Source organism: Bos indicus x Bos taurus, chromosome 19 (assembly GCF_003369695.1).
Source record: "Bos indicus x Bos taurus breed Angus x Brahman F1 hybrid chromosome 19, Bos_hybrid_MaternalHap_v2.0, whole genome shotgun sequence".
Taxonomy (NCBI): domain Eukaryota; kingdom Metazoa; phylum Chordata; class Mammalia; order Artiodactyla; family Bovidae; genus Bos; species Bos indicus x Bos taurus.
This window is the reverse complement of record NC_040094.1, coordinates 35,888,740-35,905,040: the sequence shown is the minus strand read 5'-3', so window position 1 is coordinate 35,905,040 and position 16,301 is coordinate 35,888,740. Positions and strand designations below refer to the sequence as shown.

Genomic DNA, 16,301 nt, shown 5'->3' with positions numbered 1-16,301 from the left:
TTCCACAGTCTCCTCCCCGGGACTTGCCTCCACAGACTCCTCCAACATGCCTCTGAAATAGCAGCACCGATGCTTCCTTGACACCAGTCACCTTGCTCTTCAGTGTTGCTGCTCATCTTGCCACTGACTGTGGACTCCTCACTTCTCTAAAGCCTATGAGGGGGGCACTTCTCAGCTAGGATGCCAGTCCCCATCACACAGCCCCCACATTGTGGCTCAGGAGGGCTTGTTTTGAGGAACATACCCACAAACCCACCAGGCGTCCCCTACTTTGACTTAAGAGCCCAGGGCTCATGCAAAGGACAACTTCAAAGGTCAGCCATGTGTCTGAAGTTGGAAAGTGGTTTGGGCTCTGCCATGAACCCGAACTAAAGATTTTAGAGGTGAGCACACTGAGATTGGGGGCTTCAGGAGCTAGCCCACAGGTACGGAGAGTACCTGACATTGACTTCTCCCTCGGATACAGTATTTACTCCTGGCACTAATCCCCTTCCACCATCTCAGCTCGGAGGAAGTTGAGACAGCCCCCCCACCCTTCCCCCACAGTTAGCACAGCGTGTGTCACCCAGAAGATGCATATTAACTGTTCAGTTTATTTCTGGGTCCATAGGGTAGGTGCAAGGCCTCGTCCCTGGAGGCTTCTGAGCAGGTGGGAGCCATGGGTCCTTCCCCTCGGATCCTCCACATCCGCAGGCCCAGGGCCTGACACCCGCAGGTGCGGGAGGTGCTGTCCACTCTTCCTGAGGCCTCATTTATCTTCCTGTACAGGTTGCTTTTGGACTGTCTTTGTAACGTAAATAGGAATAAGATGTTATTCCTGAAGTATACCTGCTATTTCTGACTATTGAAAAATTTAGCTGTCTCTCAGTTCAGTTCAGTCGCTCAGTCGTGTCCAACTCTTTGCAACCCCATAAATTGCAGCACGCCAGGCCTCCCTGTCCATCACCATCTCCCAGAGTTCACTCAAACTCACGTCCATCGAGTTGGTGATGCCATCCAGCCATCTAATCTTCTGTTGTCCCCTTTTCCTCCTGCCCCCAATCCCTCCCAGCATCAGAGTCTTTTCCAATGAGTCAACTCTTCACATGAGGTGGCCAAAATACTGGAGTTTCAGCTTTAGCATCATTCCTTCCAAAGAACACCCAGGGCTGATCTTTAGAATGGACTGGTTGGATCTCCTTGCAGCCCAAGGGACTCTCAAGAGTCTTCTCCAACACCACAATTCAAAAGCATCAATTCTTTGGTGGTCAGCTTTCTTCACAGTCCAACTCTCACATCCATACATGACCACTGGAAAAACCATAGCCTTGACTAGATGGACCTTTGTTGGCAAAGTAATGTCTCTGCTTTTCAATATGCTATCTAGGTTGGTCATAACTTTTCTTCCAAGGAATAAGCGTCTTTTAATTTCATGGCTGCAGTCACCATCTGCAGTGATTTTGGAACCCAAAAAAATAAAGTCTGACACTGTTTCCACTGTTTCCCCATCTATTTCCCATGAAGTGATGGGACCAGATGCCATGATCTTCGTTTTCTGAATGTTGAGCTTTAAGCCAACTTTTTCACTCTCCTCTTTCATTTTCATCAAGAGGCTTTTTAGTTCCTCTTCACTTTCTGCCATAAGGGCGGTGTCATCTGCATATCTGAGGTTTTTGATATTTCTCCAGGCAATCTTAATTCCAGCTTGTGCTTCTTCCAGCCCAGCATTTCTCATGATGTACTCTGCTGCTACTGCTGCTGCTGCTAAGTCACTTCAGTCGTGTCCAACTCTATGTGACCCCATAGACGGCAGCCCACCAGGCTCCCCCGTCCCTGGGATTCTTCAGGCAAGAACACTGGAGTGGGTTGCCATTTCCTTCTCCAATGCATGAAAGTGAAAAGTGAAAGTGAAGTCGCTCAGTCGTGTCCGACTCTTAACGACCCCATGGACTGCAGCCCACCAGGCTCCTCCATCCGTGGGATTTTCCAGGCGAGAGTACTAGAGTGGGGTGCCATTGCCTTCTCCGACGTACTCTGCATGTAAGTTAATAAGCAGAGTGACAATATACAGCCTTGACGTACTCCTTTTCCTATTTGGAACCAGTCTGTTGTTCCATGTCCAGTTCTAACTGTTGCTTCCTGACCTGCATATAGGTTTCTCAAGAGGCAGGTCAGGTGGTCTGGTATTCCCATCTCTTTCAGAATTTTCCACAGTTTATTGTGATCCACACAGTCAAAGGCTTTGGCATAGTCAATAAAGCAGAAATAGATGTTTTTCTGGAACTCTCTTGCTTTTTCGATGATCCAGCGGATGTTGGCAATTTGATCTCTGGTTCCTTTGCCTTTTCTAAAACCAGCTTGAACATTTGCGCACCATGAAATCCAGGCCACCCAGGACCAGCCGCCTGTTGCCTAGTAACGATCGCCAGGCCCGGCCCCGCCTCCGCGGCGCACGGTGGTGACGTCATAATCAGCGACACTTCCGGCGCGCGAAGCCGCCTGCCCCGGTGATCGGCTGCTGGGGTCCCGGACACGATGGCTTCTGTGGGTGTTGCTGCCGGACGGCAGGCTGAGGACACGCTGCCGCCGCCCGCCGAGCCTCCGCTGCCGGAGATGAAGCCGCTGCCGCAGCCACAGCCGCCGCCGTCTGTTTCTGCGCAGCAGCCGCAGCCCGTGCCGAAGCCTCCATCCCCTGCCGGCGTGAAGGCGGAGGAGAACTGCTCTTTCCTTCCCTTGGTTCACAGCATCATCAAATGGTAAGGGCCCGGGGGAATCAGCCCGCACGCCCCCCGCTGCCCGTCACGTGTCCGAAATCCAGGGGCGCCCCACGGTACCAAAGGGAAGACACACCCGGAGGGGAGCGGCCACGCAGAGGCCACCACGAGCAGTCCCAAGTGTTCAGCAGTCGATCCTGGGAGTTGCCAGGCCCCGTGCTGGCAAGCAGCGTTCTTAAAACGAAGCCAGTGTAGACAGCAAGTGCGCAGACGCTGCGGGCAGACCACTCGGGTGCAGCCTGGTGAGCCTGTTTTCCCACAGATCCGATAGATACGGGTCATCTTCCATGTGTGGCACACTGCTAAGTGCTGTGGCGTGTACACGTGGAGGGGCCGACTTTTCATCCCCACCTTGCTCACCAGTTAGAAGGGGAAACTCATGAGCGGAATAACCCATAATGCAAAGAGATTATAGGGGTGATGTTGGGAACTTTACAGGAGTAGGGCGCTGACCTCCTGCCAGCACTTGGGTGCCCTGTCATGGCGACACAGGGGGTGATTGTCTTCTTTTGGCCAGTCTTCAGATCACCTGAGTTTTCAAACTTATCCTTAGAAGGAAAACACACGGACACACACACAGCCCAAAATCTCCCCAATCCTCACATTTGCCCAAATTATTTTTAACTGTTATTTATGTCCACATGATAGCAAAGTTTAAACCCCTGGGCTTGAACTTTTTATTCAGCCATTAAAAAATAAAAGCAAAGTGGATTACAACAAAGTTACTTTTACAGTAACATTCAAGTGAACATCAACATGCTCTTGGATGTTTTGCTGAAATGGAATCGATACTCACAATACGAAACGTACTGCTGATGGCCTAGCTGGTTTAGAGTTGAGGCGGATTAGATTCACTTGCCCTGGGATGATGTGACGCTTCCACTGCTTTTCAGACGACTGTGAAGACTTTGTTCTCTCAGTAGTCACAGTAGACCTTAAGTTCATCTGGCTTCACTTGGTGTGAACATAGTGTTTATTGGGCAAGGCAGACTGTTCTGTTCCCAGGAGCCTGTAATCAGGTAGCACTTCTAGGCAGAGTGACCAAGCAAACAAACCAAGCAAACAAACACAGAAGCAGCCCTGGAGTCCCAGGCATTATCCAGGATCAAGCCAAATATGCTTATTCGGGTTTTACAAAAAATACAGAAAAATGAAAACACACAGTGTACACATTCTCAGAGTCTATTTTTGACCCTGATAGAGCAGTTGGGTTGGGCTGGCCTTAAAGACGGAGCTGCGTTGTCCACAAGAAAGAACATGGACTTTGAAGTCAGATCTTCTTGAGTTCAGATCTGCATGTTGATACTTGTTTGTGTTGGAATCTTAGTTAAGTGCATAGCCTTTCTAGGCCTTGATTTTCTTATCTCTAATATATGAGTAATAATTGTCGTTGTTTGTTGTTCAGTCGCTCAGTCGTCTGACTCTTTGGAACCCCATGGACTGCAGCACAGCAGACTTCCCGTCCTTCACTATCTCCCAGAGTCTACTCAATCTCATGTCCACTGAATAGGTGTTGCCATCCAAAAATGAACCACAAATGATAGCTCTATAAGGTACCAGCTGAATGACCTTGGTCAGACAGCTTAAAGGCTTGTACTTTGCCAAGATTTGTTTTAGGAAAGAGTCAGCCAGAGTGTCTGGACTGGGGAACACTAGGCACATTGTGGGGGCTGGGGGAGGGGAGCCGTACTGAGAACAGGAGCTTGAGAGCAAGTCCACAGACTGGACATTGAGACCCGGCTCCACCCTTCACCCATACCTCCCCTTTCCTGTCCCCAACTTCTCAACTGGCAGCCAAAGAAAATAGACTCTCTTGGGTGTCTGACCCCAGAGACACTGAAGTGGGGAGTCGAGGAGTCATCTGAAGTTTTTGAGCTAGTGCTTGGGTTTTGTGAAGGTAGATGGGACAGAGGGCTTTAGGAGGAGGAGAGGACTGGGGTCCACAGGAAGCTGGGGAGTAGGAGGGGGATCAGGGATGAACTGCTGAGGGTGGTGGCAGGCAGAGCCGCAGCACTAACTGAGGGGCGGTGGGTGCCCACACACATGGCGCAGGTGTGGGGTGGCCATCCCCATTCGGCCTGCAGGTGATCAGTTACAAACATCCACATACCCATAACAGCCAGCTCATCTAGCTGTCCGAGGTGCATTTCAGGTGAGAAAAGCAAGAATCAGAACCATGTGTGTAGTGTGGTTACGTTTTTGTCAAAACAAATTGAAAAGTGATTCAGTTACACATATGTGGACATTCTTTTTTTAAAAATATTCTTTTCCATTATGGTTTGTCATAGGCTATTAAGTATAGTTCTCTGTGCTATATGGTAGGACCTTATTGTTTAGAAAATTTTTATTTTTTTTGTTTGTTTATACCTTGTCCTTTCAGACTTATGTGTTGTGAATCAGTTTTCTTAAAACTATAATTTCAAAATTGCCTTGGGACTTAAATTTGTAACAACGTGTTAGCACATATGCCATCCAAGTGGAATGAATTCAGAAGTCCAGATGGTGTCTGTCAAGAGTTGTAGATCAGAGCTGAGACATGAAGGAAACAGAATATAAAACGCTTCCTTGAAGCTGGGGTGAGGTGCACCAGAGTTGGTGTATGTGAATCGAGGGCCTCAGAAGACAACAGGAGATGTCTTTATTTGTTCCCCAGAATAAACTATTGATTCTCCAGATCTTGCTTCCGAGTTCGAGTTATTGATAAACAGTGAGCAGGCCCCAGTGCATCTCATCTGTCAGGAATGAGCTCTAACTAGCGGATCACCGGGAAAGATGGCTCTTCTGTCTGCGTAAGCAGAGAAATGATTACTAATAAACATGAATTAGCACCATCTGGGTTGAAATTGCCCAATAGGGATGAACGTTTATTGAAAGAAATAAATGATCCTTGACAGCTTTCCCCTCTTGTGCCTCAGTGGGTGACTTAAAACAGCCTGTGCATCGGCTTTTAGATTTTAGTCTCAACCACCTGTTTTCAAAGGCTCATCCATCCATTTCCTAACTTTTAAAAAATATACAGGAGCAACTGATGGGCTCTTTCTGTGTTCTCAGGTGAAGGGTTTTGTTCTTGCTTCCTTTAACTTGACAGCGAACATGGGTCTCCGGGAAGCCGACAATAGCTACGAGTGAAGATATGATCCCACCTTTAAAGTGAGCGGGACCAGAAGGCTCAGTTTACCCGAGTTGGTGGGAGAGGTGGGAGAGAGCGAGTATCTGCTGAAAGTTTTCCAGTAGCTGTGACTAATGTAAAATTTATGAATAGCTCTGTGGAAATCAGACTGCATGTTAACAGGTTCAGGGATCAGAACATCAGCTAAAATTAGCTCTTGCTCATTGATCGTCTCCTGAATGGCCTGTAGTGTCTCACGTTAGAAGGAATGTGGTACTTCATTAGGTTTTGCTTGCCACTTGTTGCCTGATGTTGGTGATGGTTTTTATTCATTCAGCAGATATGTAGGAACTTATCTGTGTTCACTCTTTCAGCAAATGTTACTTTGGTTGCCACAGGCTGGGCTGGGGAGGCAGCCCTGGAGGAAGGCTCTGCTTCCCGTGTGCATCTGCTGCGGGGAGGCGGGCAGGGGTGCCTGCCCATCCCCCATTGCACAGATCAATATGCAGGTGACAGGTGACAGGCATTCTAATGCGGGGTTTGGGGGAGTGAGGAGGGAGCTCTCAGGTTGCTGGTGCTAACGCCTGCCCTCTGCCCCCGCAGCATGGACAAGGACAGTCCCGACATCCACCAGGACCTGAACACCCTGAAGGCCAAATTCCAGGAGATGCGCAAGGTGGTTAGCACCATGCCTGGCATCCACCTGAGCCCCGAGCAGCAGCAGCAGCAGCTGCAGCGCCTCCGAGAGCAGGTCCGGACCAAGAACGAACTGCTGCAGAAGTACAAGAGCCTGTGCATGTTTGAGATCCCCAAGGAGTGACGAGCCGACCCCAGGAGGAGTGCTGGGGCACCGGCGTCCTGTCTCCCAGCCCTGTGGAACGACTCTGGTACTGCCTGCCTAGCTGAACTTTACCCCTGACTGCAGAGCCAGTGCCTGAGCTGGTTCCCTGGGCATCCTCGTGTACTGTGCCCCCATCCAGATGCGCAGTAACTGTCTGCTGAAGGAGGAAGGCTTCCTGAGGCTGGGAGGTGGGGCTGCCTCTTGCCTCTGGGGAGGGACACAGCTGGAAGGGAGGCGGCTTCCCTCTGCCCCTCCCCACCCACCCCGGACGGTGGGTGCACCAGGAACCTGGTGTCCAGTGAGCAGCAGTGTGTGTGGACAGTTAGGCCTGCACACGCATGGAGAAAGGCCTTGAGAGAAATGCATGGTTTCAGAGACTGTGGGGTAGCCTTTTGCCCTGGAACAGTTGTTTCTTTCTGTTTGAGGCATGGGTGTTACTGTTCATGGGGTATCAACCAGGAACCCACCAGGCACCCCCCGCCCAGGTTCTCTGCCACCCATGTCCTTGTTTCTTGTAGCTCTTGCTCCTTTATCCCCTGTTACCTTCAGTCAGCTCGTTTAGCCATTTACTGCCCAAGAATGGCCAGACCACCTCAGACCATGTGGTCTCATCAGCTGTGGTCTGATGAGATGAACAGACACCCTCTTCAGCTTTCCCAAGTCCTGTCCCTGGTTCACCGATGACCTCCCCCCTGGCCTCACTGCGTGCACTCGGGGGTCACATGGAAAAGGACAACTGGGCCGTGATTCTGACGGCCCCTTGGGGTGGGGGAAGCTGGCCCTGGCAATCGTGCGGCCCAGTCCTGGTTCATAGATGTTTATAAACACCCTTGTTTCTCCAGACAGAAATTGCGTTTGTGTGACCAGCCTGAGGCGAAAGCTTCTGAAACGTGGGGACAAGTGGCGAGTATCACTCAGATCTAGAGTGGGCTCATCCCTGTGCCAGCCGCGTCAGGGATGACGGGCGCCCGCCATTTGGCAGGAATGTAGGATAAGGGTGTTCCAAGCTGGGGTTCTGTCTGAGTCTGCTGGCAGCCACCTGTCACGTGTCCAGGGGAAGGGTGAGGTTTCAGCAGCCTCATCCAGAGGAGCAGGCTCTGAATTTAAGTGGGTGTCACCTGAGGCCAGCTCTGCCGTGGGGCTGTTATAAACTGAGTCAGTTATTTTTTTGAAGTTTCAAGAGTACAGTACTGTGTGGGCCGATTTTAAGGCTCCAACCAAATAACCATGGAATGTGAAGCTCAGAAATACCAGGCGGCCGGAGCTTGCTGCGAGACTGCAGTGGACATGGGCTCCTCGTGGGTCTCCTCTGTGCTCCGGTGTTGTGACCTGTGACGCTTTTCAAGAGTGTGATTAAAAGAACTTGTGCTCTGCTGTCAGGACATCGTGGGTCTGTACTGAGACATTCACATTAGGACATCCCCGTGATAGTTGAGAGGAAAACCTCCCCTTTACGCAGAAGAGACTGAGCAACCGCCCCCAGCCCGAGAACATGGCCACACTAGCTACACCAGAATGAGCATGGGATGACCCTTCTGGGAGTGGCATCCGACCCCAGGGTACAGGTGGCCCGGAGGGTCGTCCTGCCTGTGGTCAGCCCCTGGGCCATCATCCCTCCTTGCGGATGTAGGTCGGGTCCTGGCAGGGAGCAGTCCACCAAAGCAGAGTTACAGTCCTCCCCTGGGACACCTGGACTCCTCACTTGGATTCCTGGGCAGCGGGCACCATGCGGAGACGTTGCCCACGGCCCTCAGAGCAGCCCCCAGCAAAAGCGTCTGCTCTCTCGTGTTTCACAGGTGGAAAGTCAGGCTTGCCAGCTGTCCCTTGCCCTGGGCTTGTGCAGCCTCATGTGGCGGAGGGAACCGGGTCACCAGGTGGGAGCTGGTGCCCTCAGCTGCAGAGGGGGTGCTGGACCCCCCTGAGGAGGGAGGGAGGCCAGAGGGGCCAGGGCCACAAATGGTAACTAGGTCCAGGTAGCTCAGTGGCAGAGCCTGCACCGACTCAGGACAAGGGTCCTGCACAAAGGAGGGCTGGAGTGGCCCCTCGAACCGTTGATGGTTCCAGGTTTGGTGATGTTTTGTTGCCCTGGGCCTGTGCTGAGCGTAGGACATGCTGGTCAGTCCCGGAGGCCCTTGGAGGGGCAGGGGGTGGGGGGACAAGTTAGGTGGTGCATGGCTGAACCCTGAAGCCCTTTATTTGTGTCCTGGCTTTCTCAAGTGGCTCCCAAAACAGAAGGGCTTCCAGCTGTTGGGGAGCTTTTCTGGGGCCTGTCTCCAGGGAGCTGTTTTCAGGCCAGGGTTCATCTGCAGCTCTGGGAAAAGCTAGTCCAGTTCACAGAAGTAGAGACCTGCCCTCCCTCCTCCCCGATTTCTAAAGCCAGAGGAAGCATGGTTTTCCATTTTAAATTACTTTATTTTATAGTAAAAAACCAGTAACGATAACTTTAAAGACTCAACATGCAGTACAAACACTTAGGTAAGATCTTGTTCATGTCCAGGGTGACACCAGAACTCTTATAAAGTGCAAGTTTTATGTTTTGCTTTGTGCAATTGCACACACATGTAAACAAGTCACTCCCTATGATCTGACCCCACCCTTGGTTTCCGGCCAGCTGTCATGGCAACCCCCAATCACACAGATAATGCCCCCGCTGCTCCTGCCAGCAGGACAAGCTTAACTTCCATCCCCGCCCCCATTTTTAGGGCTTTGTGAGAAAAGTGGTGGGCGCCAACAGGCATCGGAAGTGGGGGGAGTCGGGCCTCAGCCAGTTCTCATTCCTTTCGGAGCAGATGACGGTCCCTTCTCTGTTCACTGACTCTCCCCGGTGCACGGGCTGGGGCGCCGGGTAGGAATACGCCCGCAGTTTGGGGCACGTGGCCCGGACACTCGAACTACAGGGCCTCCTGAGGCTCTGCGGCCACATGGGGCGGGGGCTCCTAGCTGATGACGCAGCGCTCCTTGTCCTTGGCCTGGCTGCCGCCGCTGGCCTTCTCGCGGATGTACATGAGGTCGCTGTGCACACTCGGCCTGCGCGCCCAGGGCGCCAGGATGCCCAAGGCGTCGTCGCGGTCGCCGCCCGCTCGCCGCAGCCTCTTGCCCTGCAGCGCCTTCTGGTGAAGCGCCTCGCAGTGCTGCGCCGACACGCGGCGGTGCAGGTCCGGGCTCATCTCGCGCGGCAGGTTGGCCATGGCGAAGAGCGCGTGGAACATCTGATCCAGGCTGCTGTTCCTCTTGGCCGAGATCTCGAAGTAGGCGCAGCGCCCGGGGTCGGTGCCCACCAGCTGATGGATGTCGCGCGGCTCGACCTGGCGGTGGAAGTCGCGGTCCCCCTTGTTGCCACAGATGACCAGGGGCACGTCCACGTTCTCTTTGGTCTTGTTCTTCAGGCACGACTTGGTGTCGAGAATCTGCCGCTTGAGCCTCCGAACCTCCTCGAAGGAGTCGCGGTTGTCCAGGCTGAACACCAGGATGAACACGTCTCCTGAGGGGGACAGAGCGGAAGAGGGTGAGGGCGGCTACCAGGGGACAGCTGAGGCGGGCTGATTTCAGGGGCTCCGGCCGCTGCGAGGGGCACGCTGACCTCTCCAGCGCCCATCGTGGCGCACGGACCGCGCCTCCAGCCCGCGCGCCCGGGACAAGGGGTCCCCGTCACCAGGGCGGCGCGCTCCCTCCCCATGCCCGCTTCTGGCCGCCCGGGCTCACCGGTAAGGATGGAGAGGCGCCGCATGGCGGGGAATGGGTGGTTGCCGGACGTGTCGAGGATGTCCAGCTGGTAGATCTCGCCGCGGATGCAGTAGAACTTGCGGTGGAAGTCCTCGATGGTGGGCGTGTAGGCGTCCTCGAAGCGGCCCGTCAGGAAGCGCGACACGATGGCCGTCTTGCCCACCTTGGACGAGCCGAGGACCACCATGCGGTAGCAGTTCTTGGCCGGGATCCTCAGCTCCGAGTCGCTCGGGCACATTTTCTTGATCATCGCGGACAGTTTCATTGAGCAGAGGGACCGAGGGGGCCGGGCGCGGGGCCGTGAGACGAGCAGACGGTGGTTGGGGCGCAGGGAAGAGTTCGGCTCCGCCGGCAGCTCGGGCTTGGGCTCAGCGGGGCTCTGGATTCCGGACAAAAGCTCTGGCTCTACGCGTCCAGCACCGCCCTTATATGCAGCCCGCGTGGCCGCCCCGCCCCGCCCCGCCCCGCCTTGCGCGTCACGGTGCGCACTCCCGCGGGCTCCACTGCACCCTCCGTCCACCTCCGCTGGCCGCTGCCCTCTCCCGCTGGCGGGACTTGGGAAGACCAGCTCAGGGTCTGCCTCCGGCTTGCGGGCGCGCGGACCCTGCGCTTCGCTGCTTCAGCGGCCGCAAGGGCGTCGGGGACCCACTTCTGGTTGTGCTTCCGACCCCTTGCAAGGACCGCCCCCCCTCCCCCAACCCGCTTCCCCACCGCAGGACTCACACGCGCACGCTTTCCTTGGAACGCACTTTCCTCGGAGAATAACAACATTGGGCAGCACGACGGCAGGTGTGTGCCAGGTGCCAGGCACCGCTCCCGGGTCCCTGCTCACCTTCGGACCAGCTCTGAGAACGGGGCAGGCCCAGCCCCCTGGAGTCCGGGGCGGCGGTGTCAGCGGGAGGTGGGCTCGGCGCGCTCCCGCCGCCAGAGGGCAGCCGAGGCCCCGCCGGCCGAGCCGGGACCCGGGAGCTCGGAGCTCGGGGCTGGAATCCGCGAAGCCGGAGCTTCAGGACCCCGCGCCCCACGACAGGCTTCAGCTCCTTTCTCCCAGCCAGAGAGGCGCTGGTTCCTGGCAGGAGTTTCAGCCAGAGGTTGCCCCTGCCGTCTTCCTGTTGGAGCCTGGAAGGACCAGAGGCTTGCCTTTCAGTAGTCAGGCCCATGTCCCCTCCCTCCCTTCCCCATAGCATCTTGTGCTTTGGAGTCTCATGGGCCAGCATTCCCATTTTCTAGTTGGGGGAGATAGTCTGGAAGCCAGGATGACCCTGAATGCTGCGTGGGCATCACAGCAGTCTCTGGCCCTCTCTGGACTTGGTATTCCTCTCCTGGAAGATGGAGCTTTGGCTCTGATTGGTTGGGAACTTGCAAACAGTGTAGGGCTGTGGTAATAACAATAGTAAATGACCCACGAGGCCGCAGAACAAACCAGGGGGCAGCAGGCTGGTCAGTAACCAGGAGTGGGCCGCTGCTGAAAGGCCTGGGAAGAGGCTGCCGGAGCTGGCCAACTCCAGCCTGGAACTGGTGGAAAGGCCATTGCTCCCCATGGTGACAGGTGAGGCTGGGCTGTGTTCAGCTTCTGATTTGGGAGAGAGCCAGGGCTATCACCTGGTACCACCCACCCATCCACACAGGCCGAGCTCTGGGTTAGTCCACACACAGGTTTGCACGGGGCCTCTGGACTCTCACGGGCCTCTCAGGCAGCCCTGTGTGACCGGGATTCCAGCAGAATTTCCTGCCCTTTGCAGGGGAGCCAGGAAAAGGTTGGTTCCCATTTATCCCATCCCAGGCACAGTCTTTGGGCTTCCCTAAATAGCTCAGTTGGTAAAGAATCCGCCTGCAATGCAGGAGACCCCGGTTTGATTCCTGGGTTGGGAAGATCTGCTAGAGAAGGATTAGGCTACCCATTCCAGTATTCTGTCCGGGAGAATTCCATGGACTGTATAGTCCATGGGTTCGCCAAGAGTTGGACACGACTGAGTGACTTTCACTTTCAGGCACAGTCCTTAAGTCCTTCTTCGTGGCAGCCTAGAGGGGTGGAAACTATTACTAACTTGATTTTATAGATGGAGAAACTGAGGCAGGGGAATGATTTGCCCAGGTCCCACAGCTGCAGGGTCCAGCTCTCCCTAGGGAGGCTAGTGGGCCAGGACCCAGCCCAGAGTCAGAGCCTTCCTCTCCCCGACCCCAGGTCAGATGTCAGGACTGGGATGACCTCACTCCCCTGGCCCCTTCCAGCTGGTGACAGTGGCAGGTACTGAGCCCAGCCTGGGTTCTCAACCTCAATTCCTGGCACCTGGGCATGATTCTGCCCACAGATGCCAGGTTCTAGGACTTGTCCCTCAAGTCAGCTAAGTTCATTAGGCCCTGAACCCACCTGCCGTTCTTTCCCCAGAGTGTGCCCCCACCCTCCAGCCATTGCATTAATTCTAGGTTGCCCAGGTTTATGATGATACCGGTGGTCTTGCTTTCTGGGCCTGGGCACCTGCCTGTATGATTTCTTTGCAATGCAGCAAATTTCTGGCTCAGAGTGGAATGGGAAAATTTAAACCATTTGGTAAAATATTGGGGGTGGGCTGGAAGCAGACAGCTGGCCCCCAAGGCAGGAAGTGTCCACCATGGCCTGGTCTGCTGGTAAAGAGCGGTTTAGAAGTTTCCTGAAAGTTGTGTTGAGGCATGCTGAGTGCTGGCCTGCTGCCCGAGACTGCCCCCAGCAGCTCTTTGTACAGAGGGTCCTGTGTCACCCCAGCCCACAGCCACGGCCTGACGAAGAGAACACAGCTAACCAGAGCTGCTTTCCCCTCTGACCTTGCTTCCACAGCCGAGGTCACAGCTGTCCAGCAGTTTCCTCCTCAGCTGTGGGCTATTCCCATCACAGCAGACCCTCCTTACCCCAGGCCTGACTCCCATAGCTGCGTGACCCAGGAGTCACGCAGTCCTGCCCTAACAGAGAGACAGCTCAGGCCATGGTTCCAGGACGTCAGAGGTGCCCACAGGTGGTGAGCTTCGTGTCCTTGCACGTATGCAAGCAGAGGCATTGGTAAGACCTGCCTCCATGCCTCCTTCAGCTCCTCGAACCCTGGGACCTCTGAATCCCAGACACCAGAGGGCAGCCTTGAAGAGCTCCATGGCAAGGCCAGCTGGCACTGCCTACAGCGCCCAGGGGCCCAGGGTGAGCATGGCTACAGGGGCCACTTTGCAGGTGAGGTGCTGAGGCTAGGGGGCCAGGTGCACAGGTGGAGCCCCGTCTCCCATCCCAAAGGGAGTAAAGTAGCTTCTGTGGCCTTGGGGGCCAGGGGCTGTGCAGATGAGGCTGGGCCTGGACAAGGGCCCCAGCCTGTGCCCACAGCTCTGCAGTCAGGCCTGACCACAGGCCTGGTGGCCCCATGGCTGCTCCTTGTGGCCACGTGAGGTCCACAGGTCATTAGGAGAGAAATGTCAGAGTAACCAGAGATGCCAGGGAGGGGCTCAGTGCTTCCCTCCCAGCAAGCTGAGGGTGGGCTGTCCCCCAGAAGGGCAAAAGTGGGGCAAGGTGGGGGGCACAGGAGGCCCAAAGGCCTGGAGAGTCCCCCCACTGTCCAGTGTGGATGACAGCACCCCTCCGAGCTCAGGGACCCTCTCCCAGACCCCAGCCTGCCCCTCCTTGACCTGGACAGATGGAGACCAAAGGGGTATGGGTCAGGTGCCTTTTATTAGTCAGGACAAGGTGGGCAGCAGGGCAGGGGGCTCTGGGGCCACAAGGCACCTGTCCAGAGCCCTCAAGCCGTGTTTGCAAGGCACTGGACAGTCCTCGCCAAGCACCGCTTTCCCCCCTTGAGGGGCCTGTGCTCGGGGCAGGCCTGAGGTGGGAACTCTCCCAGAGTGGCCATGGCCGTCAGCTCCTCTTGTAGGCCTGGGAGGCTTTCTGCTGATAGATTTCGGCAGTGAAGGGCCTGCAGGGGTGAGAGAGGCTCGGTCAGCTGGTGCTGAGCTTGACACTGCCACCCATGCTCCCCACCCAGGGTGGACAGGGTGGGGGGTCCGTGTGTGACCAGAAAGAGCCAGCACTGCCAGCCTGGCTCCCAGGCCTGTCCTTTACCCGGTCAGCTGCCCATCTGCTGCTCTGACAGTGACCTGGCCATGGCCACCTGCCAGGGTCACAGGGAGGCCCTGTAGGGAGAGGAAGGCCCAGTGCGGGTCCCACAGGCACACGGCGTCCCCAGCCCGCGACAGCGCCTACTCACTCCTCATACACGATGGCGACCATGTAGATGAGCGCCACCAGCGCGGTCAGCAGCAGGCCGGTGGGGCTGGCGTGCCTGCGGGGAAACGCCGGGTCAGGGGCAGGCCCGGGCCAGCCTTTTCTCGGACAAGGGTCCACCTCACCACTGCCTGTCCAGGCCCGGGCCTCAGGCCTCCAGCTGCAGCTGGAAACTCAGGACAGAGTGGAGGGAGAATGCAGGGAGAAACGAACGACTGGCCTCCCCGAATCACCCGAGTGGTCAGCATGTTTTTTTTCCGCACAGGAGGTCGTGGGGCCTCTGCCCACAAGAAGCCGTGTTCTTAGGCTGTTTTCTAGAAATGGGGCCAGGGCACCCAAAGCCAGGTGGAGTGTCCAGGGAGCCCCTTCACGGGCTCTCTGCTGGTGACTGCTGCCGAGGCTGGGCCCCCACATCCAGAGAGTTGAGGAGGAGACAAGAGGAAGTCCTGGAGCCCAGGAGCTGGAGGGGAGCATGAGGCCCAGGCTGGGTGGCTCAAGGCAGATGGCTACCCCCGACCAGGGACCCTCTGCCTGCCCACTCCCACTCCCCAGAACCTCACACCGTCTGGGGGCTTCAGGGACAGTGAAGGCCAAGTGCCCCCTATGACACCCCCACCTTCCATTCTGTGGGCTCCATTCAAATTGACCTTGAGGGTGAGCTGGGCCACCTGGTCCTTGGCACTGCCACGTGGACATGCCAAGGGCACAGATGCTTTGGGGCTGAAACGAGATCTGCCCTCCTGAGGCCCTGCTCACGGCCCTGGTGCTGCTTCCTGGAGTGGGCAGAGCCTCCCCCCACCCCACCCCCAACCCGCCGGGGGACCTCAGGGCCAGGGCTCCGTGGCCACAGTATCCCTAAGGTGGCCAGCCCCAGCCTGGGAAGCCGGCCCCTTGTCAGCCGGGCACAGACCCTGAACGGGAGCCAAATGCCTTTCTCTGTTCTGTCTGTGTGAACTTCCACACCTTGAAAGCACTGTCACCAAACAGCCGTGTGCAAGTGATCATCCCACACTGCAGATGAGGAAACTGAGGCCCACAGGGAAACTCTGGCCCATGTGCCAGAGCCCAGAGCCTGGAGTGGGGCTGGGGAGGTCCCAGGGACCCAGCTGTGCACCTTGGGGAGGGGCGTCTCTCAGGCTGACGAGCTGATGCCCTAGGAATCCCAGCACCTTGGACCTTCTGGGGCTTCCACACATCTGGTTGCTTGGGCCAACGGGAAGCTCTGTCTGTGGGGCCCCAGGTCGGGGACAGATGGGCTGGGAAGGGCTGGGAGCAGCCCTGCTGGGTCAGCGTCTGGCGGCCCTAGGTAATGGAGTATATCTAATGAGCTCTCGGATGAAGGGCTCCCTCCCCTGCACAACTGAGGCCCCTCCTCATCCCACATGGCTGGTGCCCTCCTGAGGGGCCTGTGCGAGCCTGGGCCCCTAGGGTTCCTCATATGTTCTTGAGAGCCTTGGCCTAACAGCCCTGTAGAGGGGGCAACTTCTCACTCCCGGAGACAGAGAAGACCCACTCTGTGATTTTGCCCTGGGAGGCCCCGTCTAAGCACAGAGGAAGAACCTGTATGTGTGTGTATATCAGGAGGTCAGGGAGGACTTCTTGGAGGAGGGGACACCTCAAGTTGGGTTTGGAAAGATTGAC

At 56.1% G+C, this 16,301-nt stretch overlaps 3 protein-coding genes across 27 annotated transcripts in view; 1 reads left to right on the top strand and 2 right to left on the bottom strand.

Annotated features, from left to right (window-relative positions):
• The first annotated feature begins 2,441 nt into the window (after nt 1–2,441).
• On the top strand, nt 2,442–8,085 carry MED9 (mediator complex subunit 9). 2 transcript variants are annotated; one of them, XM_027517353.1, is made up of 3 exons: nt 2,447–2,735; nt 6,237–6,371; nt 6,466–8,085. In XM_027517353.1, exons 1-3 carry the CDS (start codon nt 2,515–2,517, stop codon nt 6,680–6,682), a joined length of 573 nt encoding a protein of 190 aa, XP_027373154.1. In that variant the 5' UTR covers nt 2,447–2,514; the 3' UTR covers nt 6,683–8,085. The 2 variants fall into 2 exon arrangements, with proteins under 2 accessions (XP_027373155.1, XP_027373154.1); XM_027517354.1 differs by lacking the exon at nt 6,237–6,371 and having other exon boundaries at nt 2,442–2,735.
• A 1,009-nt stretch (nt 8,086–9,094) lies between these two features.
• RASD1 (ras related dexamethasone induced 1) lies at nt 9,095–10,829 on the bottom strand. Its single transcript, XM_027517352.1, has 2 exons — nt 10,406–10,829; nt 9,095–10,184 (listed from the first exon to the last, which is right to left on the bottom strand). The coding sequence occupies exons 1-2, from the start codon at nt 10,689–10,691 to the stop codon at nt 9,640–9,642; spliced, it is 831 nt and encodes a 276-aa protein (XP_027373153.1). The 5' UTR covers nt 10,692–10,829; the 3' UTR covers nt 9,095–9,639.
• A 3,263-nt stretch (nt 10,830–14,092) lies between these two features.
• Nucleotides 14,093–16,301, bottom strand: part of PEMT (phosphatidylethanolamine N-methyltransferase) — a 35,709-nt gene continuing 33,500 nt past the window's right edge. For 17 of the 24 annotated variants that reach the window (XM_027517176.1, XM_027517173.1, XM_027517177.1 and 14 more), the window contains 3 exons: nt 15,775–15,962; nt 14,644–14,718; nt 14,093–14,352 (listed from right to left, as the gene is read on the bottom strand). In XM_027517176.1, coding sequence (XP_027372977.1) covers nt 14,295–14,352; nt 14,644–14,718; nt 15,775–15,962 — 321 coding nt within the window. In that variant the 3' untranslated portion in view covers nt 14,093–14,294. Of the gene's footprint in view, nt 14,353–14,643; nt 14,719–15,774; nt 15,963–16,301 lie in introns of those variants that run through there. The other 7 variants (XM_027517180.1, XM_027517162.1, XM_027517179.1 and 4 more) reach the window with 3 other exon arrangements.

What these genes read in the sequence shown, in the direction of transcription:
- MED9 (XM_027517353.1), top strand. Translation starts at nt 2,515, where the DNA reads ATGGCTTCTGTGGGTGTTGCTGCCGGACGGCAGGCTGAGGACACGCTG. An exon ending in GTTCACAGCATCATCAAATG is followed by an intron (nt 2,736 to 6,236) that starts GTAAGGGCCCGG and finishes TCACTCTTTCAG; the next exon opens with CAAATGTTACTTTGGTTGCC. An exon ending in TTGCACAGATCAATATGCAG is followed by an intron (nt 6,372 to 6,465) that starts GTGACAGGTGAC and finishes CTGCCCCCGCAG; the next exon opens with CATGGACAAGGACAGTCCCG.
- RASD1 (XM_027517352.1), bottom strand. Translation starts at nt 10,691, where the DNA reads ATGAAACTGTCCGCGATGATCAAGAAAATGTGCCCGAGCGACTCGGAG. An exon ending in GCGCCTCTCCATCCTTACCG is followed by an intron (nt 10,185 to 10,405) that starts GTGAGCCCGGGC and finishes TGTCCCCCTCAG; the next exon opens with GAGACGTGTTCATCCTGGTG.